Source organism: Diospyros lotus, chromosome 10 (assembly GCF_014633365.1).
Source record: "Diospyros lotus cultivar Yz01 chromosome 10, ASM1463336v1, whole genome shotgun sequence".
In the NCBI taxonomy this organism is placed as follows: Eukaryota; Viridiplantae; Streptophyta; class Magnoliopsida; order Ericales; family Ebenaceae; genus Diospyros; species Diospyros lotus.
Genome location: NC_068347.1, coordinates 29,017,126 through 29,043,349, shown reverse-complemented (window position 1 = coordinate 29,043,349; position 26,224 = coordinate 29,017,126). Strand labels below are relative to the sequence as shown.

Genomic DNA, 26,224 nt, shown 5'->3' with positions numbered 1-26,224 from the left:
GCCTCACGTTTAGTGACATATCCCCCATGGAACGAGCGCTCTGCCCTAAAACCCCAGGACGGCAGTGAAGAGAGCAACCAACAGCATCACACTAAATATTTTATCGCCACCGCCGCCCCAGCCTCATCACCGCCGGCCATCACCACCACAGCAGTGGCTGGCGGCGTCCACCAGTACTTTCTCTATTCGATTTTTCTTCTTTAGAGGCTTACACATACACATACACATACACAGGCGTACACGCATATAGATAGCTCGCCGAGTTTCAGCTTCGGGATTGGAATGGGCTCGTCAAATATCAGAGACCTATTGACTTCGTTTAGCCCCTCCTTGGACTTCTTTGCTCTCAGTTCCGGCGACGGTCGAATCAAGGTACAGAAACGCTTTCATCTTTTTTGGCCTTGGAACTCGTGTTAAAGAAAGAGAAAGCCTTACTCTCATGTTTCGTATTTCTACTCTCATTTCGGTTGCACAATCTTTCTTCCCAAATAATCCGTTTAATTTCTTCCAATTTATGTAGTGTACAGCAAACGCTGGAATTTTCTTTATACGAATGTATTTGCTTTATTTGATGGCTGGTTTCGGAGTTTAGGCATATTATACATAAATGACACCTCTTATTTATTTGTTTGTTTTCGTTCTGGCTTACTTCAGATATGGGATGTTGCGAAGGGCCAAATCCAGACTGAGTTTGCGGATATTGTGTCCACTGGGGAAACTAATTTGTTTGGTAAACCACAAAAGGGTCACCTTTCTGTTGATTACACATGCATGAAGTGGTTATCTTTAGACAAAAAGGTCTAATTTTTGTTTTCTACGTTAAATTGTAAAGGCGACCCGTCTTTTTTTGCCCTGCTAGGAACTCATGATTTGTTTTGGGTGGAACTGTTGATTATTTTCAGAAAAAAAGGAAGCTGGGAAGTTCATTGTTGGTGTTGGGGACAGGCAGCGGTGACGTTCTGGGTCTGGATGTATCTGCTGGTCAATTGAAGTGGAGGGTTAGTGACTGCCATCCTGGGTGAGTCACTTGCTACTTAAAACACTCATGTCTTTCGTCATCACTTTAGGGAAAACCTAAACCTTTCTTATAATCGTATGTTGATTCCTTCCATTCTGATGTGCAAAACATACTTCATCATTTAAAGCTTCAAAAATCTGATGTTTTAATGGCTTCACAAATATTGTTTGGTGGGTGTTGTTTTTAAAGGCAGTAAATTCCATGAACTTATTTGGGTCTCATTAGGTTACATCACTATCCTTTTGGAGTATCAAGGCCCTACAGTGTGTGAATCCCTTTCTGTGTTATACTGCAAATATGCACCTTTAAACAGTTAAATTTATCTTGTTTAGTTTTAAGTTCTAAGTTTGGATATGAAGGGTTGATCCAGATGGACGTATGTGTGGTGCACCTGATCTGTATGGCCCTTTGGTTGGGAGTGGGTTGGGGTTGGGGTTGGGGTTGGAGGCTTGCATGGGTGGTCAGGAGTTTGTGGAGTAGCTGGTGATTTCAATGTGAGAGTTTGAGAAGTGTTAGTATATCAATAGGATTGTTGTGCTCTAGGATGGAAAAAAAAAACCTCAACAAGAGATGGGGATTGGGTCATTTTCTTTCTCTTTCTTGTTTGAAAATGTGGAGGATAGTTTTCATGAGTGTAGGATTATAGCCCCTCTGAGGATGAGATTAGCGTACTCTCTAGAAGAAATCCTAGAAGTTACAAGTTCTTAATTTCGTTTTTTTATGGTGTTATCTTTCTATTTTCTTGGTTCTTGTTGCAAGGAGGTTTTTACCCCCTTAATATTTCTAGTCTTGAAGACAATGCTTTTTATTACTATTGGTCCCAAACTTGGATGAAGGAGAAAGGCCATGTTAAGTAGACAATAATCAGCATAAAAACTATTAGATCTTTTCAACATGTATTTTAGACAAAATATTAGAGAAGAAAAGAGTTCAAATTACTTTATATATAGTTTATTAAGTATATGTATAACATATTAGAAATGCGTGTTAGGTCTTATTGTAGAGATATTAAAATTTTTAGTTATAATTGAATTATATCAATAATTTACATGAAGTCTTACGTCTTTATTGTAATGATTGATTATCTCACAAAATACATTAAAAAAGGTACCTAGGTGTATGTTGTGGAAGATATTGTCTTACTGGTTGAGACAAAAAAAATGTAAATACTAAATTAGATTGTAGAGGAACATTTTGGAATCCCAATATTTCAAGTTCCGTGGGTTAAGAATGGACTAATGTAAAAAAATGTAAGTTTAATAAAAATAGAATTGCAAGTGATGTTGCAGTCGTATTAAAAGATTAAGCTATCTCAAGAAATGTGATATTCAAACAACTTTATTCAATTGTAAAAAATGAAGATTATGGAGGATATTACTTATAGAATTAAGGCATGATGGTTAAAACAGAGTAGTGTTTATAGCATTTTATTCTGTTATAAAATTTATTTAAAGCTAAAAAATAGTTTTACCATACGACTATATGGCTGAGTTTATTGCTTGCTATGGAATGTTGGTCAGTTAAGCATCAACATCTATAAAATATGAATATTACTGAGATAAAGATATTACGGTGGATGTATGACCAATCAAGAAAGACAACATTAGAAATATATTATCCATCATAGTGACACTTATTGAAGATAAGATATATAGGACACTTGTAAGATGGTTTCAATAAGTAATATAAACACGAATAGATGGCCTACAAAGAAAGTGAATGAAATGGAAGAAATTTGTGCAGAATAAGTAGATAAAGATCCAAAAACTTGGTGCTTAACCAATACCTAAGTATGACGTTAGATATAATGTCTTTGTAGAAGATATAGATAAAAATGATTGATGGCTTAAATTTATTTTCCAATCCAACTAGAGATTAAAGGCTTTATATTGTTGTTGTCGTGAAGTGTCTGCCTGAGGGGTTGAGATTGCACTTCATTGAGTTGGATGACAAAAGAGTTTCCTGGTTTCATTAATTAGGAGTTACTTGATCTACCTTTTGCATGGGAGGGACTGAGGGTGGAAGTAAAGAGTTTGGTATTGATAAGAGTAGGGTAATGTAGGGGATGGAACAATTATGGTAGCTAATAATATCCTATTATGGCAATGGACCTGTTGATTATGTCATGTGACATGAGGGGATTGGACGATCAAAGTGGTGTCATGTACCTAGGGTTTAGCCTAGGGTTGGGTTGGAAATCGGAAGAATCTAATGGATTTGGACCAAGAGCAGAAGGGATTGGAGGGGGGATTTGGACAGAATTGGGGGAGAGATTAGCAGAGAGGAAGGGAGGAATCAGAGAGAAGTTGAGAGAGAAATGATGAGAGGGAATTTGAGAGAATTCAATATCATTTCAAAACATCCTCAGCTGTGGCTTATATATAGCCTAACAGCCTCCCACATGCACCCATGTGCAATACAACAAATAGCCTAACTGCCTATGCCTTAGGACAAAACCCTATAACAGAAAAAGGAAAAGGAAATTACAATTATTGTATGATGCATGTAAACTCCTACTATTATATTTACTAATCTATCCTTGGGGATCTTTGGGGTCATGACAAGTGGATTTGGCATGTCTCTGAAATTGGCAGCATATAAGCTTAGGTGGTTAAGAGTTTGTGGAGTGTTTGGTGGTTTCATTAGGAGAATTTGGGAAGTTTGGTGATTTTCATGCAGGATTATTGTGGTCTGAGATGAAAAAAAAATCTGGTAACAGGTGAGCATTGGGTCATGTTTGTCAATTTCTTATTTGAAAATATGGGAGCATGGTTTTCTATGAGTGTTTAGTGTTTAGTTTTTAGTCTCATCGAGGATGAGATTTGGTGGGTTTGTTATATTGATGGATGAACTCACAAAATACATCAAGGAGGAGGTGCCTTAACGTATAGTATTTGTAGATGATATTATGTTAATCTTATTGGATGAGACAAAAAGAGGTGTGAGTGCTGAGCTTGAATTATGGGGGCCACCTTAGAATCCAAAGGCTTCAAATTGATCAGGGTAAAAATCAAATATATAGCATGTAAGTTAAGTAAAAATAGAAGTGTAGATGTGTCACACACTAAGATCTTGGTGCGACAGTGGCAGCTTATTTACAATTCTCACTGTCTTCTTAGTCATTTCCTTTATGTTATATTGTTATGTTTTATTTACTTTATGTATTTGTATTAGTTTGAATATTACAGCTGTAAGGGGGGGTTTGTTAGAGAGATTTTATGGGGTAGGCCATGTGTAAAGGGGCTTGGGAAAAAGACAAAATAGTTGATTATTAGGGGTGGGATCTGCTGTGGCAGCACCCAGGCTAGAGGCTTAAATATCCTCTAGATTCAGCTTGTAAAGGCATGCGAAATTTGAGAAGAATTCTATCTTTCCTCTCTGTTTTCATCTCTTTCTCTGTTTTCTCCTCTTCCTCTATTTCTGATTTCTCTTACCTTCTTCGTCTTCTTCTAAATTCCTTACTGCACTCTCTAATTCTCACCGAATTAGAAGGCAGATTTCATTCACATTTGAGTTGTGACAAGATGATGTTGTGGCATGCTTAAAAATTAAGTTATTCTAAGAAAGAAGATCAATTTAAATATCGTTAATCAATTGTTAAAAAGCAAGGGGACATTATTGAGAATTTTATTTAGATATAAGGTAGGGTGATTAAAGTGTAGAAGTGCTTCTAATATTTTATGCGATTATGAAATGCCTTTAAAGTTAATAACAATGTTTTATCAAATGACTATAAGACCACTTTTTGACATGACACGAAATGTTAGATAGTTAAGCATTATCATGCTCAAAATAAGACCTTAACTAATGGAGATATTAGAGTGGATGTGTGGCTATACAAGAACATAGAACTAGAAATAAGGTCATCTTTGTACTTATTGAAGAGAAGATGTGTGAGATGCTTTTAGGATAGTCTAAGATCTATTGAGAAGAATATCAATACACACCTATGAGGGGAGTGGGCGAAATAAATAAATAAAAAATAGCTTCAAAAAAGGCAAAGAAAGAGCAGAGAAATCGTCGAAAATTAGCTAGCGAACTTTTAGGCAAGACTGTCGTATCCTCTTGGATCCGACAAGGGTTCTTATGAGAAAGTTTAGGCAGGAATTAGAAGAGTAGGGAAAGGGAATGGAGAAGAATTGAGAGGGAGAGAATTGTAGAATTAGGGGGAAAATTTGAATAGGAATCAATTCAAAAGTGTTTGATGCCTACAATTGTATTGGGTCGAGCTTTATATACTCGGTTCTCAGCGGTTGGCGCCAACAGAATGGCCCTGTTACCGCATTCAATCTTCTATAGAATTCTAGTAATGACACCTGTCTCTCTTATTATGCATTTATTACAATAAACTCCTCTAGGTACACGACAAAGGCATAAAAAAAAATATGTTTATAGATACAAATGATTAGCAAATAGTCGACCTCACTTAGTAGAATTTCAGTTTCAGGTTTGTTGATGTTGCTATTCTTTGGTGTTTGCATAAGGGGTTGGATGCACTTCATTGATTGGTATGATAAAAGAGCTTCTTTATTTCATTAATTAGGGGGAATTAGTATCTCTTCATCTTGTACATGAGAGTGAAGACTTTGGTATTCTGGTAGTGAGGTGGGGATAAGTACTGCAGATAATGGAACAGTTGTGATAACTAATAGTCTCCTATAGTTGCAGCAAATTTGTTGATTGTATCATGGAATATTAAGGGATTGGTTGATTGGAAGGAGGGCATTGAAAACCTGATGAACCACTAGAAATGGATTTGGCATGTCTCTAGACAAACAAAATTGGCAACATGTTGACTTAGGTAGTCACAGTTGGTTTAGTAGTTGGTGGTTTCATTGGGAGAGTTTGGGAATTATTGAGTATATTAGGTAGAATAATTGTGTTTGGGATAAAAAAAGATTTTCTCATAAAAGGTGAGGATTGGTTATTTTCTTTCTTTATCTTGTTCAAAGATGTGGAGAATGGCTTTCATGGGTGTTCAATTTTATAAAGCCCCAATGAGGATGGATTAGCCTAGTGCTCCCTAAAAGGAGTTGCTAGCAGTTGTGAGTGAGTGATTTTTTTTGTCATGTTTTCCTTTTTGGTTGGTTTTTTTTTTTTTTTCGGGGGGGGGGGGGGGGGGTGTTAGTAGATCTACTTCCTGTGTGCTATTGAAGGCAAATTATTGTGATCTCTCAGATCTTTAGGCCTTTTTTTATATCTTTCGTTATCTTATTCTTGGTAGTGGAGGTTTTTTCTAGGGGCCTACCCTATTTTGATTTAACAATTTGTGGTTTTTTTTTTTTGGTTTGGGGTGGGGGTTGTTGTAATTGTGAAAGTTTGGTGTAATGGGTGGGTATGGAATGAAAGAGGATCCTTCTTTTTTCTTGAGAAGAAAGTTAAAAATTCAAAAAAGATTTGAAGAGGATCCTTGTTTTTGGAGACATTAAGTGATTGGATGAGAAGAAAGATGATATGGGTTTAGCAAGTAGTGAAAAATTTTGCATGGCAGATATCAAGACAAAGGTTGGTATTGTGACACCTCACTTTGTCCTAGTGTGCCACAGGGAGAAAATGACCCATCTACCTGGGGAGAATTCTTGTTTGGGAACTTGATGTTAGATTCTGATTCTGACAGGCGATAATTCTCCTCAATCCGAGAAGAATGAGAGATATTTAGGAAGAACAAGAAAGAACCGGAGAGAGAGAGAGAGAGAGAGAGAGAGAGAGAGAGAGAGAGAGAGAGAATGAATGTATTGATAATTCTTTGGATACCTCGGGAGGGTGACATTAGAGCTATATATATTGCTCTAGCTCACCCTTAGGCACCAAAGGCCACTTGCCCAATTTACAAATATTTGAATTCAACTTGCCTAACTACCCAACCAACATTCCCACTTATTCTAACAATCAACTAATTACAATTGAGCCCCCTTATTTCAATCATTCCCATGACAACTACCCTCCCCTCCAGCAACTTCTTGTCCTCAAGAAGTTCACAGTAGGCCAGCCAACTTCAGAAATTGATTAAGTTGGGAAAGTACTCCCAAGTGTTATTCTCCGGATGGAGATTGGATCATTGGACCAGGATTTGCATCATAGGGGCCCCGTGTTGGTGTATGATCCATCTATCCACAATAGCCACAGGCTCTAGAGCCTCTGTAGGATTGATTAGGAGGGTTGGTAGGGTTGTGCTGGCTGCATGAGCTCCTGTAGACCTTTTGAGTAGCGAGACATGGAACATGGGGTGTACTTGGGACTCCAAAGGTAGCTGTAGTTTGTATGCTACCTTGCCTATCCTTGCCACAATTAGATAAGGGCCGCAATTAGATAAGGGCCAAAGTATTTTGGACTCAGTTTGGAGTGTTGATCGGAAGCCAAGTTCTGTATGTGGGCCTTTTTGAACTTTAGATAGACTGGATCCCCTACTTCAAATTCTTGGTCAGTCCTCTTGTCATATCTTTAGGAGGATTAGAAGGGTAATATTGTGATAAGGATATAATAAATGGGTAATATTGTAATAGGCTTATATTAGTTTGTTAGGAGATATTTGGTTGTTTGTTAGGAGCACATGGGTGCTGTTAGAAATTAGTTAAGGAGCTACCTATGCCTATAAAAAGGCCCATTGTAAGAGGAGATGATTATGCTTGAATTGATTAAATGAAATTCTGATTCTCTCTACAATTTTCTCCCCTCTCCCTCTTGTTTCTCTCTATTGCTCTCTACATCCTTCCCCCATTTCTATCCAAATTTCCCTCTTAAATCATTATATTTCAATCCTATTCAATCGGATCCTTCTGATTGCTAATTCCAAACTTGTTATGAACCCTAGGTTCATAACACCTCTTTCGATCAGCAAACTGCTTTGTGCGGTTCTGGGCATTGGCTAATTCTTTCTGCAACACTTGTTGCCTTTGCTGCAAATAGGATTCCATTGTCTCCACTGTTACTTCCCTTGTTATGGTCGGCAATAGAGGGGGTTTATACCCGTATAAGGCCTCAAATGGGGTCATCTTGATGGCACTGTGGTGGCAAGAGTTGTACCACCACTGGGCCAAAGATAGCCAGCGATGCCACCCCTTAGGCTGTAGGAAACATAAGCATCTCAAGTATGTCTCTAGGCATTGGTTCATCCTTTCAGTCTAACCATCTGATTTCAGGTGATATGCTGAGGACATGTGTAACTTAGCTCCCAAACTCTTGAACATCTCTTTCCAAAAAAAGGTTGGTAAAAACTTTATCCATATTCGAGACTATGGATTGGGGAATGCCATGTGGTTGCACCACTCTGTCTAGGAAGAGACGGGCCACCTCCTAAGCTGTGAGAGGGTGAGTTAGGCTAATGAAATGGGAGAATTTAGTGAATTTGTCAACTACCACTAAGATGCAATCCTGACCTTCAGACTTTGGTAATCCCTCCACAAAGTCCATGGATATATTGGTCCATGCTTGGGCGGGGATGGGAAGCGGTTAGAGTAGCCCGGGTTTGGCTACTATTTCGTGCTTGCACCTCCTGCATGTATCACACGTCAACACAACGTCCATAACATACTTCTTCAACTTAGGCCAAAAGAACATCTGTCTTACCCTCTGAGAAGTGCCCTGCACCCTGGAATGGCCTCCAAGTGGAGAGCCATGCAGTGTCTCCAAAATCTTGCCTTTTAACTCCTCATGATCTCCCACTACCAGCCTTCCTTGATATCTCAGTACTCCATTCTTCAAAGTGAACCCGAGTTTTGAGGTAGGGCCTAAGGTAAGCTGCTCCATTATTCCCTTAGCCCATGTATCTCGTTCATAGCTAGCACTGACCTCTTGATACCAATCAGGTACAATTGCTGTGATGGAGGCCATTGCTGCTTCTTTGGTGCATCTAGACAATGCATCCGCTACCTTGTTCTCCTTCCCCTTTCGGTATTGGATAATGTAGTCCAGCCCCATTAATCTCGCCATCCCTTTTTTCTAGAGATGCGTGTGTAACCTTTGTTACAAGAGAAATTTGAGGTTCTCATGGTCTGTTTTGATGATCAATTGTCTGCCTTTCAAGTAGTGACGCCATTTTTCAACTGCAATTAATATCACCATCAACTCCTTGTCATAGACACTGAGCCCTTGATGCCTAGGGCTCAAAGCTTGTCTAATTAAAGCTAGGGGTCTCCCTTCTTGGGATAGCATTGCTTCTACTCCAGTGCTGCTAGCGTCAATCTCCAGAGTGAAAGGCTTGGAGAAGTCGGGGAGCCCTAGGGTAGGGACTTCACTCATCGCCTTCTTGAGCCTCCCAAACGCCTCTTCTGCCTTCTCATCCCATCGGAACCTTTCTTTCTTCAGCAAGTTGGTGAGGGGCCTGCTGATTGCTCCATAATCTCTTACAAATCTCCTGTAGTAGCCTATGAGGCCCAAGAACCCTCTCAAGGCCTTTATTGATGTAGGCATCAGCCATGATAACATTGCAGCTAACTTTTTGGAATCAGTGCTAACTCCTGCACTAGATATGACATATCCCAAATATTCCACCCTTGGTTGGGAAAAAGAACACTTAAGACTTCTGAATAAACAGTTGATTGAATCTCAGGACCTCACGGCAATTTTCAGATGGTCTAGGTGTTGTGAGAATGAAGGACTCTAGATAAGAATGTCATAAAAAAAGACTTAACACAAATTTATGGAGGTAGGGTTCAAAGATGTGATACATTAAGGCTTGGAATGTAGTAGGGGCATTGGTTAGACTGAAGGGTATTACCAAAAATTCGTAATGTCCTTGATGAGTAGAGAAGGCTGTTTTGGAGACATCATTAGGGTTCATCTGAATCTGATGATACCCTGATCTTAGGTCCAATTTGGTGAATACCTTGGCATGTTTTACCTCATCAAGAAGGTCTTCGATTATATGAATAGGGAATTTATTTTTTACGGTTTGGGAATTAAGCTGGCGGTAATCTATGCAAAAGTGCCAGCTCTCGTCTTTTTTCTTGACTAATAGCATGGGTGAGGAGTAGGGACTTTGACTTGGCCGAACAATTGACCTTGCCAACATATATTTGATCAAGTTCTCGATCTTTGTTTTCTGTTTAGGGGGATATCTATAGGCTCAAACATAGATAGGTTTGGTGTTTGGTTTTAGAACAATAGAATGATCAAAATGTCAGTAAGGTGGCAGTGATTGGGGTTCATAAAAAAGGTCCTTAAATTCAAGCAATAGTTTATTAAGGGAGTCTACTTCGTGTATCTACCATTGTTGTGGTTGGGTGGTATTCTCTGCTTCTATCTGCTCTGTATCCCCTTCTCCATGTTCCATTGCCTTAGTTGAAAACAGCTGGGCCACTTAAGTTCATTTGGACTTTAGGACTTTCTCTAACTTCCTCTCGGTGATCATCTTACAAATTCCTATTTCAAGACTCCCTGTAAGGGTCATTCTCGTGCCCTCCTTTTCAAATGTAACTTCCATTGTATTGAAGTCAAAGCTGATAGGGCTCACACCCTTCATCCAATCCATTTCTAAGACTATATCACGACCCCCTAACTTTAGCAATCTCAGGTCAGCTTCAAATGGCTCCCTATGCATTTCCCAATAGAACCCTTCACACGCAGATTGACACATCACCTTGTTGTCGTTTGCTATTGTTATTGACAGGGGGAAGTCCTTATCAATTCACACTTTGACCTCTTGGTTGTTCCCTCATCGATGAAGTTATGAATGCTTTCACTATCTATTAAGACAATTTATGCATGACGCATATACATGCCAAAACAATTTCATGCACATGCAATGCACCACAAATTGCCCACCCAGTAGGCCTTGTCTCTTTGGTCCTCAGTCAGCTCAAATTTCCACGTTGCGGTGATCTTGCGATATTGAATGTCACACACATGCACAATGATGTTAGGATGCAGGTTTCACTATAACACTCAAACTTCTAGAAATTTCACTTAGACCCAAAGCTATACCCTAATTACATTAAGACCCATAAGGTTTTCAATTAACCTCTTTTAGACCCAAATAGTTACCAATTCATTCTAGGGCCCCAAACTGTACAACATTCATGTAAATTCCCTCAACTTTTGTAATTTACATTTGGACCCTATATTTCACAAGAAATCATACTAAGGCCGCAAAATTTTGACATGCAATTACACCATGGCCCTTACGGTCTTCCTTATTTCATTTCCAGCCTTTAAGCTTTCAGTTTATTGCCCAAAAGCCCCTGTTATTTCACAAAATTCGCACACAACCCCATGGCTGAAACTTTCGGTTTATCAAACTTTGAATTAAACCCCAATTTCCTGCAAATTAACCACATGCAAGCACCAACTAGGCCCAAGGACTCCATTAGGGCTAAATACACCCAAAAACCTAAAGAGAATTGAGCTGAAACCTTGGATTTACTTTACCTAAAAGTTTCCAGCCACAAGCTGTCCGAAAAACTAAACTTTGTCTCAATTGATATCCAGCCCTCTTTTCCTCAAATTAACGGATTCCAAGTCTCTATGAAACATATAGGTACTATCCCAAAGTGATTTGGACCCCAAAAACTGGCTGGAGAATGAAGAAAAGTTGCCGAAAAATGGGTCCCCTGTTTTACGCGGGAATTCTGTCCGGGAATTAAACTTCTTCCAACACTAGTTTCTTGTAGGTTTTGAATGCATACAAACAACCTAGAAAGTTTTAGAAGCATGTAGAAGAAGGTTATAGCTTCAAATATGAGGAAGAATGGAGGAAAACGAAGAATTTTAACACTTGCCTGCTGCTTTCCAGTGTTGCCGGCAGTGTTGCATACTCACTCCCTCTGTTTTCCTGTTTTCCGATGGCATCGCTTTCCTCCAGCAAGTTCTCTGGCCACTACCAGCAGGTTCTCTTCTCCCTATTTCCTTCATTTTTCTCCCTTCTTCCTTCTTCCTTTCCTTTCTTCTTGCAATTTCTGGTTTCTTTCGGCAGAGACTGTGTGGATTATATATGCTCACACACACACACATTTTTGCTAAAAATGCACATTTATGCACTTAATTCACCTTATTTCACTTAAATCTTATAACATCAAATAACCACCAAATATCTTTTCTTAATTCACTTGGACCCTTTTATTTCACTTGGGCCCTCACAAGTTTCCCAAAATTCCATTAATGCCCTTTTTTTTTTTTTTATCTTTCTCGACATTACTCGACATTTCTTAATGTTAGATCCTTGAATCTGACAAAAAGCTCTTATTGTTGTGGCGAGAATCCGGTTAAGAAATTAAAGGGAAATGAGAAGAATTCCAGAGGGAAGAGGGACGACAGAGATATGGGAGGGAAATTCGAGAGAGAGAAGAGAGATTGAGAGGGAAATCAGAAAGAGAGAGAGAAGAGAGATTGAGAGGGAATTCAGAAGTTTCTTGATTAATTTTTTCTATCCTTTACACTGAATGCAATCAGTAATTATATACTAATTGTGGCTAGTATTTGGTGCCAGAAGGGCATCCACTTTCCAAAGTTACAACTTTCAAAATATTTCAACTCTCTAACTTCCTTCTAGAAGAATTACCTTTCATTTATCCATTCCTACTACCTGAAAACATATTCCCCCTCGTTATTAGGTATATGACAATTCTTCCCCCACCCCTCCTCCTCCCTCTTAAAAATTTTCTTATCCTCAAGAAATGTAGAGAAGTTGGGTTGCTTAAGGAAACTGTTGGGGCAGATTCGGCAAGTATTCCCATGCGTTGCTATCCGGGTCTAGGGTTAACCATTGACTCCTCTTCCTCTTGGAAACTGTTGGGGCAGATTTGGCAAGTATTCCCATGCGTTGCTATCCGGGTCTAGGGTTAACCATTGACTCCTCTTCCTCTTCTACTACTACTTCTTCACCTTCAAGCCAAAGTAGTTGCTTTCTGCATTGATGCCCAAGAGAGTATTTGTCTCCACAACGGAAACACTGCCCTGCTTGCCTCCTTTGCTCCATTGTCCTTCCTTCTTGTGCTTGAGCTGGATTATTAGTGGATGTTGCTGTCAACCCCTTCAACTCCGGTCTGAATTTGATTTCCTCCTTGCCGTATCCCTTGTTTCCTTGCTGGAAGGCCCTTGAACTTGTCCCTTTTGCTTGCAGTCATTGTTTCTTTATTAAAGCCTTGACTGCCATTTCCTGTAACCTAGCATTTTCTGTTGCTTCCATTACAGGTCTCGGTCTCAACATTTTGACTGTGGCCCTCAATTCTTTGCTCAAGCCGCTGATGAAGCTTGAGACGAAGTATGCTTTAGTTAGATGAGGGTTAAGGTTCAGCATAAGTGATTTTAATTCCTCAAACTTTGATTGATACACCCGCACTGATTTGTCCTGTTTCAGGTTGTTAAATTCTTCGACAACATCCATCAAACCTCTGTCTCTGAATCTTTCTCATAGGTTTTCTGCAAATTCTGTCCATTGACAGCCGTCCCTCTCTCGAATCCAACCTTGAAACCAGGCGTCTCCTACGTCATTAAGCTAAGTAGAGGCCAATGTGACCCTCTGTTGTTTCGGAATGTTGTACACACTAAACATTCTCTCCACCTTCTCACCCACCACCTAGGTTTTTGTTCATGAAACACTGGGATTTCCATTTTAGGTAAGAGCATACACTGCTGGAATTGGGCAGTTTGCACCCCTTGTCTTTTTCCTTCCAAAGTTTCCCTGCTAGATGGTTCTTCTTCAGTTTCAGAAGTCCCAGTAGGCTCATGAACTGTCCCACTTCCGGTTAATATTGGTTTCAATCTCTCCCTAGGAGGGAATTTGGGAGAGAGACTTACCTGGTTTTGTCTTTCAAACATTAGCATGAACTGCTGCATTTGTTCCTGGATATGGTTATTTTGTTCCCTCATCTGGCTTTCAATATCGTTCTTTAACCTTTCAACTGCACTGTCTAGCTTCTTTTCCACCCTTGATTCTATGGCTCCCTCCATGGATCCCATCCAATTTTGCAGTTCTGACATCGTTACAGCCACCTGCTGCAATTGCAACTACATCTGCTTCATTCTGGTGCCTTCTGCCATTGGAAGGGAAGATTTTTGCGAGATTTCCGGCCTAGGACTTGGCTCTGATACCAAAATGTCAGATCCCTGGATCTGATAGGAAGTTCTCACTGATTTGGTGAGAGAATCTGGTAAGAAATTAGAGGGAAATGAGAAGAATTCCAGAGGGGAAAGGAAGACAAAGAGATAGGAGGGAAATTCGAGAGAGAGAGAAGAGAGATTGAGACGGAAATCAGAAGCTTTTTTGATTAATTTCTTCTATCCTTTATATTGAATGCAATCAGTAACTATATACTGATTGTGGCTAGTATTTGGCATCCAAAGTGCCTCTGCTTACCAAAGTTACAGCTTTCAAAATATTTCAACTCTCTAACTTCCTTCTAAAAGAATGACCTTTCATCTACCCATTCCTACTACCTGAAAATATATTCCCCCTAGTTATTAGGTACATGACACTTAATTTCTCACTTTGGCCCCATGTTTTTGTTCTTTAATTTTCCCGAGCCCTCGAGAATCCTCAAAACATTCTTGAGTCATCCCTTCGGGGTCCACTTGTGCCCAATCAAAATCTTGACTTTTAACCTTTGAGCCCCTTATCTTTCCTTGACCAAGAGGAGCTTATTACAGGGATGATGTGATTTATTTTGGGTTCAATTGATGGTAAATATCTAGATCATTGTGGTATTGAGAGGGTGCTAATGGCAATAGGTTTGGAGGAATGTTATAAGGTTGAAGCTGGTTCCTTTAGATTGTTTAGGGTATAGGATGGCATATAGGAGGTTGGAGGAATATTTTGAAGGTGAGGAGAATTTTTATAGGTTTGGGGTATTGATAATGTAACAACCTTAGCCCTTGCTGTTAATTAAAAAAAATGCAGGGTTTAATTTTTTTCTTAGAATATTCCCCATTCCTAGCCTTTGGGACCCATGTAGATCTGGCTTGCCTGATGTGTGCTTGTAGTGGGAGCACAATGGGAGAACTTTCAAGGGTATTCAGGCATCTGACCTTAGTTTAAAGTGTCCATGTTGGTGAACATATTCTTTTTTTATGAGGATGATGAGAACCCAAGGAAAATACACAGAGACTGAATTCAATTTCTTAACTTCAATCCGATTACAAGTAAAATCTGGGCATTCGAGAGGCCCTTAACTCTCCTAAGACTCAATACCAAAAACTTATTCCCTCCCATCTTCTCCCCCCCTCTGCATATTCCCCACCCTCTTCCTTAACCGAATTCTGTTATGCATTTGCTGGGTTGTTACACAACCCAGCGATTTCCCACTCTACCCCTTATGCACACGGCTAGCTGTTATGCCAGCCAGCCCATTTACACCCCTGCCCCCTGCCCCCTGCCCCTTGGAGCTCCCCTTGGACCTTCTTTGATAAGTCAAGTGAACCGGGGGCCTAACAGAGGAGATGATTTTCCATCTCTCTCACTTCTTTTGTGGGCATCTTGGGCAAATTGTACATTCGAAGAGATTCTTAGGTATTCATGAATAAATCATTGACACATCCTGTACTCATATAATCTCTTTTTGACTTTTTTTAATATAGTCTTTATATATCAAAAATAAAAAAGTAAAACCTTGAAGAAGATTGGAGAAACTAAATCCTTATGGTAGTATCAGAAAGTTACTGCAGCTTACATTATGACTGTTGGGGAGTTTGTCATTTACTGTCCATTAATTTAGACTGTAATTTGATGAAATGGACAACCAACTGGATGAATGGTGTGACAAAAAGATTTTGGGATTAGAATGCATCCTTGACCATGCTTACTTTTAAGATTTCAAAAAATCTATATTTTCTTTCCTCAACCCTAATTTTCCCTTAATTTATTATGCAGGGGTGTGACTGCCATTTCGTTCCCCACATGTGATTCATACGTATATTCGGCTGGTGTAGATGGGGTTGTCTGCAAACTAGATTCCAGGACAGGAAACTTGCTAGAGAAATTCAGAGCTTCCACAAAGGGAATACATTCAATGTCTGTTTCGTCAGGTTTGTTGCCGTGCTATTACTCCATTTTCATAGATAAGCAAGCACCTCCTCTGCTTTAGTCAATGTTAAATGACTGTTGAAGTTAAAATCATATTTTAATGGGACCAAGACCTAGTTTTGTGGTAAAGACATGAATTACTATATTAATGATGGCTATCCTTTGTTTTTAGGGATTCTGGATCCAACTTTAAGAAGAAAAATGCTATCCCAATATTTAGTTGCGTTGAAATTGTTGATTAGTAATGGTTTAAAGGTTGGTTGAATTGATAGACAAAACTTGTTTTGAGATGTGTAATGACTACAAAGAGGTCTCCACAGACTAAAATTTGTAAAATATTATTTGATTAAGAAGCTTCACGATCTTTTTAATTGATTAACTAGAGTTTTCTCTTCTTTTTTTTTTTTTGGGGGGGGGGGGGGGGGGGGTGGGTGGCAATGTTTTTCCGATTTTAGGTTGATTTATATTGATTTAACATACACAAGCACTGGTGTCTCCAAGGGGGATTATGTGTGTTTTGATATGCATCAGCATAAGAAATTTTGAGCATGCCCCCAATCCCTGTATTTTTTTTTACGCTTCTAAATGGTGTGAATCCATCCATTGGGCTTCATCAATGCCGCAATTGTTTGGACTCCTTAGTCGGTGAAAGTAAAGCTTCAATTCAGCACATTATAACCCATCCACTGGGTGCTTCAGAGAGAAAGAGGGAGTTATCTTGTTATCGTACTGGAAAGTGAATAGCACACTAGGCCACTATTGCTATTTTATATCTGGAGGTTAATGCTAGTTGGGTCCAAACTGAGATGTAATCACGTGCATTAAAATATCTGGGTCATCCATATATTTGTTTTCTTTTTTATCTTTGTACATTATATTTACTTATTTCCGTTTTACTGCTTGATGCATGCCCTTAAATACTTGTTTATAATTTTGATATCTGGATGTTTATGGGGTTTTCATCCAAGTCAGATGGGAAATTGTTGGCAACTGCTGCTGCTCAGTTGAAGGTTTTTAGTTGTTCAGATCATAAGAAGATGCAGAAGTTTTCAGGCCATCCTGTGAGTTTTTTGTTGCCCTTTTCTTTTCCTGGTTGAAATGATATCTTATCCTTCTTAATTTATATCCTGTTCACAAGTAACTGGATATTTATCACATTCAATTTTCTTTTTATGATTTCCATAGATAGTTAAATAATATATATTTTTTTTCAACTGGTCAATAGGGGGCTATTAGGTGTATAATCTTCACTGATGATGGGAGATATATTCTTTCTTCTTCTGCCGCCGAACGTTATGTTGCAGTTTGGAAACTTGATGGCAGCAAAAAGCAGTCAGCCTGCTGTGTACTGGCAATGGATCACCCTGCTGTTTTTCTGGATAGCAAGTGCATTGACACTGGCAATGTAGATGCTTCAGATTTCTCTGTCTTGGCCATATCGGAAATGGGAATCTGTTACTTTTGGTATGGAAATGATATTGAGGAATTACGCAATTGCAAGCCCACAAAAGTCTCCTTATCTCTTGATGACCAATACTTTAAGAGTCAGAAGGGTGCAATGCCTACTATATTTGCTGCAAAATTACTAGGCAAGGCCAAACCTGCATCTGGGCACATATTTTTGGCCCACGGTTTGCTATTAAAGCCGTTGTTTGAAAAAATCTTAGTGCATTCTGGCACAGATTTGAAATTAAGCAGTTCTCTTGATGGAATCCTTCTACCTATCAGTCAGTCTCACAAGTTTAGAAAAGAGTCACATGTACATAATGAAAGTAAGTTATGGTTGATCACTACTTTCATGTTAACCTTGTTCTACTTAATCTTGATCTTTTTAAGGGTTCTGTGAGATTGCGTATTAGAATTGTTATACTTTTTATAGAACTCTTCTTTGTCTTTGACATTTATAGATTTTGGCTTATGCAATTCTGGTTTTTGACTGAGTTTATTGCATTCTTTTGGGCGATGATAATCTACCTCTTGTCTAGATATGGTTTTCATGTGTTGGTTATAGATGTGCAAGAACATTTGCTTAATCTAATCCTTATATAAAGAGACACAACTAAAAAGCTCAACTGCCTCATTTTACTAATCTTCCAACCCATGTAGAGATGGTATGGTATGTATTCATATCAAGGAGGAATATGTTATCTTGCCGAACAATAAATTAATTCCAATTATGTACAATATCTAATACCTGTTTCTTTGTTGCTAGAAGTTTGTGCATCACATGTTTATATCTATATTGTATCATACAACATCAAGATAGTAGCTCCTTTCTGACATAATATTCTGCTGCACTTGAATCTGCTTCTTAATTTGGTAGTATATAAGAAATATGCAATTGGTAAGAAAATGTATAATCTTTATTTGATAATAGGGATCCTTTGCATGGAGCCATCGCTGTCCTGTGATTTCTTCAAGAATTCTTTGAAAATAATTGGTTTGTTATTGGAAAGGTATTTCATATTTGAGTTTGCAGTGACTTCTGCATGGCAATCTGCTTTCATCAATGTTTTCACCTGGCGTTTAGTTTGGAAGATGTTTATTGTCTCCTCTTATGCATTTTTATGTGGAGCACTCATTTAGTTTGGAAGATGTTTATTGTCTCCTCTTATGCATTTTTATGTGGAGAACTTTTTTCAATTGCGTTTTGAATCTTGTGGATGATTTTTGACTTTTCAATTGTAAACAGCTAGTGCACTAGACCGTGCAAATGCAGAAGATGCTATGCACCCAATTCCTAAGATATTTGATTTTCATGACAAAAAGAAAAGAGATCCAAAGTTGAAACTTATCACTGATGGCATGATGGCTGATGATTTGGTCAACAGCAGCTGGCAAGCTCAGTTGGAGGCGAAGAGAGGTGTGCCTGAAATTTTCAAATTTTAGTTCTTCCGTATCACTTCTTATATGATTATTATCAGCATGAGTTTTTTTTTTTTTCTTCATGGAATATTTGTGGATAATGATATTTAGTAGCATAATCACTACACTGCTCACATTGAACTGTTATTTATTATGGCCTTCAGTTGCATTATTATGACTTGTCATTTGTAAACCTTTAATTTGCCTTAGTATATTGTGTGTGATTGTATAAATTAAACTATGTGTTTGAAGCTTATAGCATTGCTCATGATGTTGTGATTTGCAATATGTTGTGCAAATATATATGTATGTATGTACTTGGTATGTATGCTTATCAATGATTTGAGGACCGGAGTGGACCAGCTAGTTCAACTGAGTGAATTGGGAACTGGGCCAGTTCATGGGGAAAAAACTGATTGGTTTTTTCAGCAAACAGTGGTTGAACTGGTGAAGTGGTCAAGCCTGGCCAATTGAACTGGGTGAGAGTTTTTTTTTTTCTTTTTGCTTTTCTAGTTTACTTTTAAGAATTAGAAAATATAATAACAATTTGAGATATTTGGAAAGAGTTGAAGTCCCTCATTTGAATATCACCTATCATTTTGTTGGTACATGAATAATCTTTTTGTAATTTTTTATTTTTATTTTAAATATTATTGTTCTTGAGTTTTACTTTATTTTCATTATAAATTTATTTTAATATTGTTGTATAAACATTTCCTATTTCTAGGTGTTGAGAATTCATATTAGTTTGATTGTATTAGATGCTGTATATATTAGTGAACAAATTTGGTTCCTAAAGTATGGAACCTAGAAACGAGAGACTGATTTGGTGGAAATCCAAAACATAATTGATTTCTCATGAAATAAGAATTATATACAGCTTTCTATGTTATCAATTCCTAATTTCTAGCAGATGATGAGCAACATAATTGAGAATATTTACAAGATAATTTACAAATCTACTCCTATAATTTCTCCTACTTGATTAGGAGACTTATCTTGTTTTTTATCTTTTTATTTCTCCTCCTTTATCTTGATGCGCCAGCCCACAACCGAAGCCCACATCAACAGCAATCTTCTTCTTTGCTTTGGACTCTTTTTTACTTTGAGGTTCCCTCGGATCCGAGGACTCTCCAACAATTAGTTGTACATTGTACCTAGCTTAGGTAACTTGTACATAGCAGTTATAGTATTTAAGTATAAATACTTGTAACCCTAGGTCAATATAATTGAATTATTTTTTTCCCTCCAATCTCTAATTTCCCTCTCCTTTTCTGTCAGTTCTGTATATCATTGCATAGTACGATAATGTTGTTTAATAATAATACATTTTAAAATCTATAAAGTATCATTTGTTGAGTTTTAATTATTATTTATATATTTATTTTATAAAAATACATCTTGGTTCCACTTTGGTGTTCGACTACTAAGCTGTGAACCTCTTCTCTTTCGAGTTCGATGCCCTAGTGTGGTTTTCTGAACATTGATGTTTACATGTCTATGCATTATGGGAAACAAACACAGGCATACACTTGGCAGGAGATACAAGTCAAGCTAACAGACCTGTCCAATATTTGAATAAGCAAATGGTTATTTTGTAGAAGTTCTTGTACTGCTGTTTCTTAGCATTACTGTTGGTAACAATAATCTGATCAGGAAGAAATGAAATTGATTAAATTGGGTGGTGTTGACATGGAGGTGGAGGAAGAAGCAAAGGAGGAGATGCTAAAAGAATAATGAGATAGAAATGAAAGAACAGAAGTGGATAGAAGATACCGAGTTATGCTTTTGGAAAAAAAAAATGCAAGCAGGATAGAGGGTAATTTCATTAAAGAGGAAAAGCTGTGAGATACAAGGAAAAGAAGAATGGATGTTGGCAAATCATTCATTACTGGAAGCCATTTCAGTCTTATTTTTAAAGAAAAGAGTGTTTCTGTATATTTTATGAACATGAGCATGGATCTGGATCATCTAGTCTGATTGGTTTCCTTCAGCTCTGTGGTATGTTTAGGATGCGAAAGGTCCTGAGTGTCTGAATTCCAATATCTGTCTTAGTTAAAAGGAATTCTCTGTGCTTGTTGTTTAACAGGGTCACCTAGTTGAGAGGGTTACTTCCTGTAAAATGATTTTCAGCCTTTTTTCTTGTTGCTACTTATTTGTAGCACCTACTTATCTCTAATGCATCAGGTACTTGTGTCAGTTTTCAGTTTTAGGGGCATGCCGGCTGACAATCCAATTGGCAGTTTCCTGGCTTTCATTCGTAAATGTAATATAGCGATGGGAAGAATTATTAACTGTTATTCTTTTGCATTTACTGTATCTTTAGGTTAACATGAACTATTTGTGCTTCTATTCATTTCATGTTTTTTTTTTGTGTGCTAATATATACATTTCATGCTAAGGATTTAATATTTGAAAGAAGCATTTACTAGTATTTTTCCTTGATTATGATTAGCAGATGAAATGGACAACGTTGAAGATGTTCCTAGTATTTGTATGGAGGACCGGCTTAGGACCTTGGGAATACTTGACAATAAACAGGATTACATGTCTGATAAAATAATTGATTCAACAAAGTTGATGGGCATCGATATTAACGCTGATCTGCCACAGAAGAAGGTTTGTTTCCTAGCTTAGTGGGAATTCATGTATTAGTTATTGCAGCTGCATCTCATTCAAGTGTTCTATTGTTCCTTTTTTAGTATTTTCAATTTTTGTTCTATTTTCTGTGTTCACTCATACCCCTGTTTTCTGACTAGTTCTGATGGCTTAATTTCACCAGGTGAGGGCAGCTATTTCATCCATGGTACCTAGTGATGCTTACAAGTTATTGGAAGTCATGGTGGCCATGTGGCAGTCAAGGTGCATTTCTCCATCCTGCTGTGGGATTAAATATTCCATGTATAACTTGGATCTTGCAGCTAACAAACAAAATGGGATACTATGAAAACTGGAAATAAACTTTTTAGAATCAGACTATACAATCCTCCAAATGAAGTAACCCTTTTAGAGGATGACATGTTAATCAGAACTGTTTGCTACTGAAATAAAATTTGCTTTTCTGGAAACATTCATACTGAAACAAAATTCACCTTTCTGGATCTTCGTTGCTGTTGGATTCCAAATATGTATAGTTTCTCTTTGTTACAACAAAACAGCTAAATATATGTGTATTTTTGGCATTTAATGCTTTTTTTCCCCCCCCTTTTAACAGATCATGGAGTGGAAAGTATGCTCTTCCTTGGATTGGTTGTATATTGGTGAATCATAGTGATTATGTAATATCTCAAGAACCAGTGACACAATTGCTGGATTCTTTACACAAGGTAAAATTTTGTGTGACAGCTTTCTGCATTAATATCTTGTCTTGGATTTAAATGCAGCTATCAACTTATTGTTTTTTATATATTATTTTTTTAATTCCCCCTGTTGTGTCATTTGTATTAGATTAGATTTAAATGTATTCATGTAATTTCTGTATTGCTGCATAATCTTTTCTGTTTTAGCGTTAGAATAAATTGCTCTTCTAGAAGGTTTGTTTCTAGAAGGGGGCAGCTGTCTCTTGGGTTAGTTAAATCAGTTAGGCAGTTGGTCAGCTAGTTATGTTTTTTTCTTGTACTCCGCACCCCTATATCCTATAAATAGGGGCCGTGGGATAGGAGTTTTAGGAGAGGTTTTAGTGCGCCTATAGTTGTGAAGTATAGCTTCAGGTTTTCTGTCTTGATTTCGGGATTGAGTGCGAGAATTAGGGAGTGACTGGTTTGTAGCTTGTATTCCCTAGTATCCCCATAGCTTTCAGTGTATATGGGGGCGGGAGGGGATTCTGGTCTTGCTGTATTTGTCCCATAGGATTTTCAAGATAGTGGATTATTGTGGCGACTAACAGTCTGGATGTAGGTCTTGGATTTCAAGACCGAACCAGGATAACTCTTGTGTGTTCTTCATGTGTGTATGTTGTGCTGTTGTTTCTCTCATATATGTGTTGCCTTATCGTTGTGATCTTGAGAGATAGAAAGCTATTTGAGTTGAGAGAATACATATAGAGAGTAGTGCAATTTCTCTAACACCCCCCTCCATGTTTTAGCATGCATATATGCCATATGGAACTATAATTTGAAACCCTTTCTTGTACTCTGTTTCGGTGCAGGGTACAACTCATGTCTAGAAGCAAACCTTCATCTTCATTTTTGCTTTCTGCATATTCAATTCAAAATATGAAGCACTTGTGGTTAACTTTTCTTATTATTTCTTTATATGCTTGTGCTTTATTTCTTGGGCCCTTTGTTCGTGATATCTATCTGGCTTTCTATTAGTGGTAATTTCATTTTGAGAATGCTTCTTTCTCTGACCAGTAACTGGATCATTTAGGTTGCCTTGCTGTAGAGGTCTTTACTTTCTTTTCACTTGTTGTTTTATTATTATTTTTTTGGTCTAGAATCCATGAAGATGTAGCGATTTTTATGTTGTTTTTTGGTCTAGAATCCATGAAGTGTTGGGGCAATTAAGCCACAGGCAGAGTTTTTATCTTATAAAGGGAGTAATAGTTTTAGGTGAGACTTGGCTCATAGCTTTCATCACTTTGGACCATAAAATACAATTCTCCATCACCTTATTAGTTGTAGGCCACAAATATTGCCAAAAATTGATTGACATCCTGTTGCCACATTTGCTAAGTATATCTTCAGCTAATTTTGAGGAGTTTCTTAGTTAAATAGGTGCATTACTTTCTTTACTATGAATTTGACTGAAGTAATCTGTTTGGTTTTGTCTGTGCAGTAAAACATGTACTGTTCATATTCTGTTCAACGTATTAATTAATACTGGATTAGACTTTCCTAATTGATAGCCTTTTTCATATGGTCAATTTCTTCTTTCAGGAAATCTCAATCGAATTTGGGTTCTAATATGTTGAAAATTTCCAAAAAGATACAATTGTTTTATCATACCATGGCCGTGGGCCATAAGTATAATAAAAGTATTGGATTCTACCTTTGTTCCTCCCTTGTTTTATTTATTTACATATTTGGTTGGGGTGGGGGAGGGGGAGATTGGAGTGCCATTAGTTAAACTTTGTAAGTGCCATTGTCCTTAAACACAGTGGTGCCAAAAGGATTGTGATGGCCGTGTATTATCTGGGTGACTTGAGCGGAATTTCTGACTTGGACACTGGAGACTGTAAGTCCACAGTTGCCATAATAATTTCAAGCTTAAGTTCCTTAATTTTCCCCCTGGAAACTCCCTGCTTGTTAACTTCCTTTTATTCCATTTATCATCTTGTTTTCTGCTGTTTCCGGTGTTTTTTAAGTTTTCTTGTTAGCATGTGCTGTCATGGGTTAACCATTCTTAATGATACAAGTACACACAGAAGATTTTATAGAACCTGCATATATACACTGGTTGAGGTTTTTCGTATTCATTCTTTATCAAACATTTACATATTGCCTAATTCCAGCTTACCAAGTCCAAGGGAGCATCTATCCAGTCTTTATTGCAGTTGTCTGGCCGTTTGCATCTCGTAACAGCACAGGTTAACTTCTCACATTTCAAATGAATTCATTCTGCAAACATGCTTAAATTTTGAGATCGAGAAAATATTTACTTTTCTTTTAGCAGATTGACAAGGCTGTTCAAAATGAAGGTCATAGCTTTCTTCATGATCACCAGATGGATGAGAGTGATGATGATGATGATGTGGAGGAATATCTTTATGGTGAAGAAGATGTAGAATCACAAAGTAGCAGTGATAATGACTAGGTTCTTTCTTTTTTAACCCCACAAGAGGTGATTATTTCCTTGCCAAACCCAATATGCTTTTTCTTGTACAGTTGTAAACTACCATTTTGCTAGTAAAGAGCTTGGATGAAAGGGTATTATGGACCTGGGTAAGTACAAGTATACAAATGTGGGAACTTGAAATCTATATCCTGTTATTATTCATGCGGCATTGATGCTGATTGCTGATGGTGCAGTAGACAACCTCCTTAGTTTTGTTTGATTTTCTTGGCTGAAAGCGGTTGAAACAACTCTAATATGATTTGTCCTTGGCTGAAAAGTTGAGTTATGTTCTGTGCAGAATCCTCTGTCCATGATTGCATATTGATCTTTCTAGGGGCATCTTGGGTACTGCATCCTTGATTACAACGACAATAATATCACCAATATGAGCATATTGGCCATGAACCTATAGAATGCATATAAAATTTTGTCTTTCTGATGTTTCTCTATGTTTTCTGCAAAGTACATTATTTTTTATGTTAGGTTCGCAAGATGCAAAGATGTTGTCCTGTTTCATTCATTTGAAATTGCTTACTTTATACAACAACATATCAAGCCTTTATCTTACTATTGTGGTCAGCTAACTTGCTTACATGATGATTGAGAAATTTCATGCATTCAGTAAAACATAGAGATCTAGAAGCCATTTTCAGTTTTTACCCTTGGTATTTTTATGTGATATTTTCTTACCATTCAGATGAGTATCTAGCTTAAGTTAAAATGTTGAATTGGTGGATGTATTCCGGATATCTATTTCGATGATCTAAATCTTGTTTGGTAAGGCACACCAATCCTGATATGGATATGGATACAAAAAAGGACATGTGGTAAGGCAACTGAAAAAATAATACTGTAGGGATAGCGCAAAAAGATTACACTTTTTTATATTTTGTACTACTAATATCTATGAACCTGATAACTAAAAGTACTGAAAAAGTAACATTTATTCCAAAATGAAGATACCAGTCAATCTATGTTATTGACAACATATAAAAATATAAAATAGTACAACGAATCCAACATCATATGCTATTGAATTTACAATAATGAAAACACAAATATCATTTGACATACAAAAGTGAAGTAACTATTTTTATTAGAGTTATAAAAATTTTAATCATGTTCAACTTTTGTATTCTTTACCCACAAATCATTTTATTTGTAAGTTTTACCTCAAAAAAATGTTATAAAACCTCAATTATATACTTCATTGTCTTCATGAGTGTGCGGAGTGTGACACTCCATGGATAATGATGATTGGAGAGATTTGAATCCATGTAGCTGAGCCCACCTAGTGGGATTAAGGCTTGTGATGTTATATTGAGGTATGCTTGGACTTCCTTGGCTTATTAATTGACAGTCGACTACAGGTTTCATTTGCGGTTGGCTCCCTTCCCGGTGGATTCAGGGTGGCTCATGTGGCGTGGAACATGTCCAAATTTGTAGCCAAACCATTTTACTAGTCTTCCGGTGCTGTAACCTGGTAACCGTTAGTTTCCGAATTGTTCAACACTGCAGGGGCACATGATACAACACCCGTGCTTACTCAACCACAATTTTGTCTCACTTTAAATCAATGCACTTCCCTAGACATTTTTTATACTTTTTTTTTT

The 26,224-nt window shown here is 37.6% G+C and overlaps 1 protein-coding gene across 6 annotated transcripts; it reads left to right on the top strand.

Moving 5' to 3' along the window:
• Positions 1-26,224, top strand: LOC127811677 (uncharacterized). 6 transcript variants are annotated; one of them, XR_008025773.1, is made up of 13 exons: positions 1-372; positions 655-798; positions 903-1,018; positions 15,819-15,973; positions 16,944-17,032; positions 17,197-17,743; positions 18,664-18,834; positions 21,292-21,455; positions 21,619-21,698; positions 22,051-22,162; positions 24,289-24,363; positions 24,447-24,718; positions 25,982-26,224. XR_008025773.1 is itself a non-coding variant. In XM_052351763.1 (13 exons), the coding sequence occupies exons 1-12, from the start codon at positions 283-285 to the stop codon at positions 24,588-24,590; spliced, it is 1,884 nt and encodes a 627-aa protein (XP_052207723.1). In that variant the 5' UTR covers positions 1-282; the 3' UTR covers positions 24,591-24,617; positions 25,982-26,224. The 6 variants fall into 6 exon arrangements, 5 of the variants coding, with proteins under 5 accessions (XP_052207723.1, XP_052207722.1, XP_052207720.1 ...); XM_052351763.1 differs by having other exon boundaries at positions 21,295-21,455; positions 24,447-24,617; XM_052351762.1 differs by having other exon boundaries at positions 24,450-24,617.

Bases quoted from the DNA above. Each gene is read 5' to 3' on its own strand.
- LOC127811677 (XM_052351760.1), top strand. From the start codon at position 283: ATGGGCTCGTCAAATATCAGAGACCTATTGACTTCGTTTAGCCCCTCC. The intron at 373-654 runs GTACAGAAACGC...GGCTTACTTCAG, and splicing joins CCGGCGACGGTCGAATCAAG to ATATGGGATGTTGCGAAGGG. The intron at 21,456-21,618 runs GTTTGTTTCCTA...TAATTTCACCAG, and splicing joins CTGATCTGCCACAGAAGAAG to GTGAGGGCAGCTATTTCATC.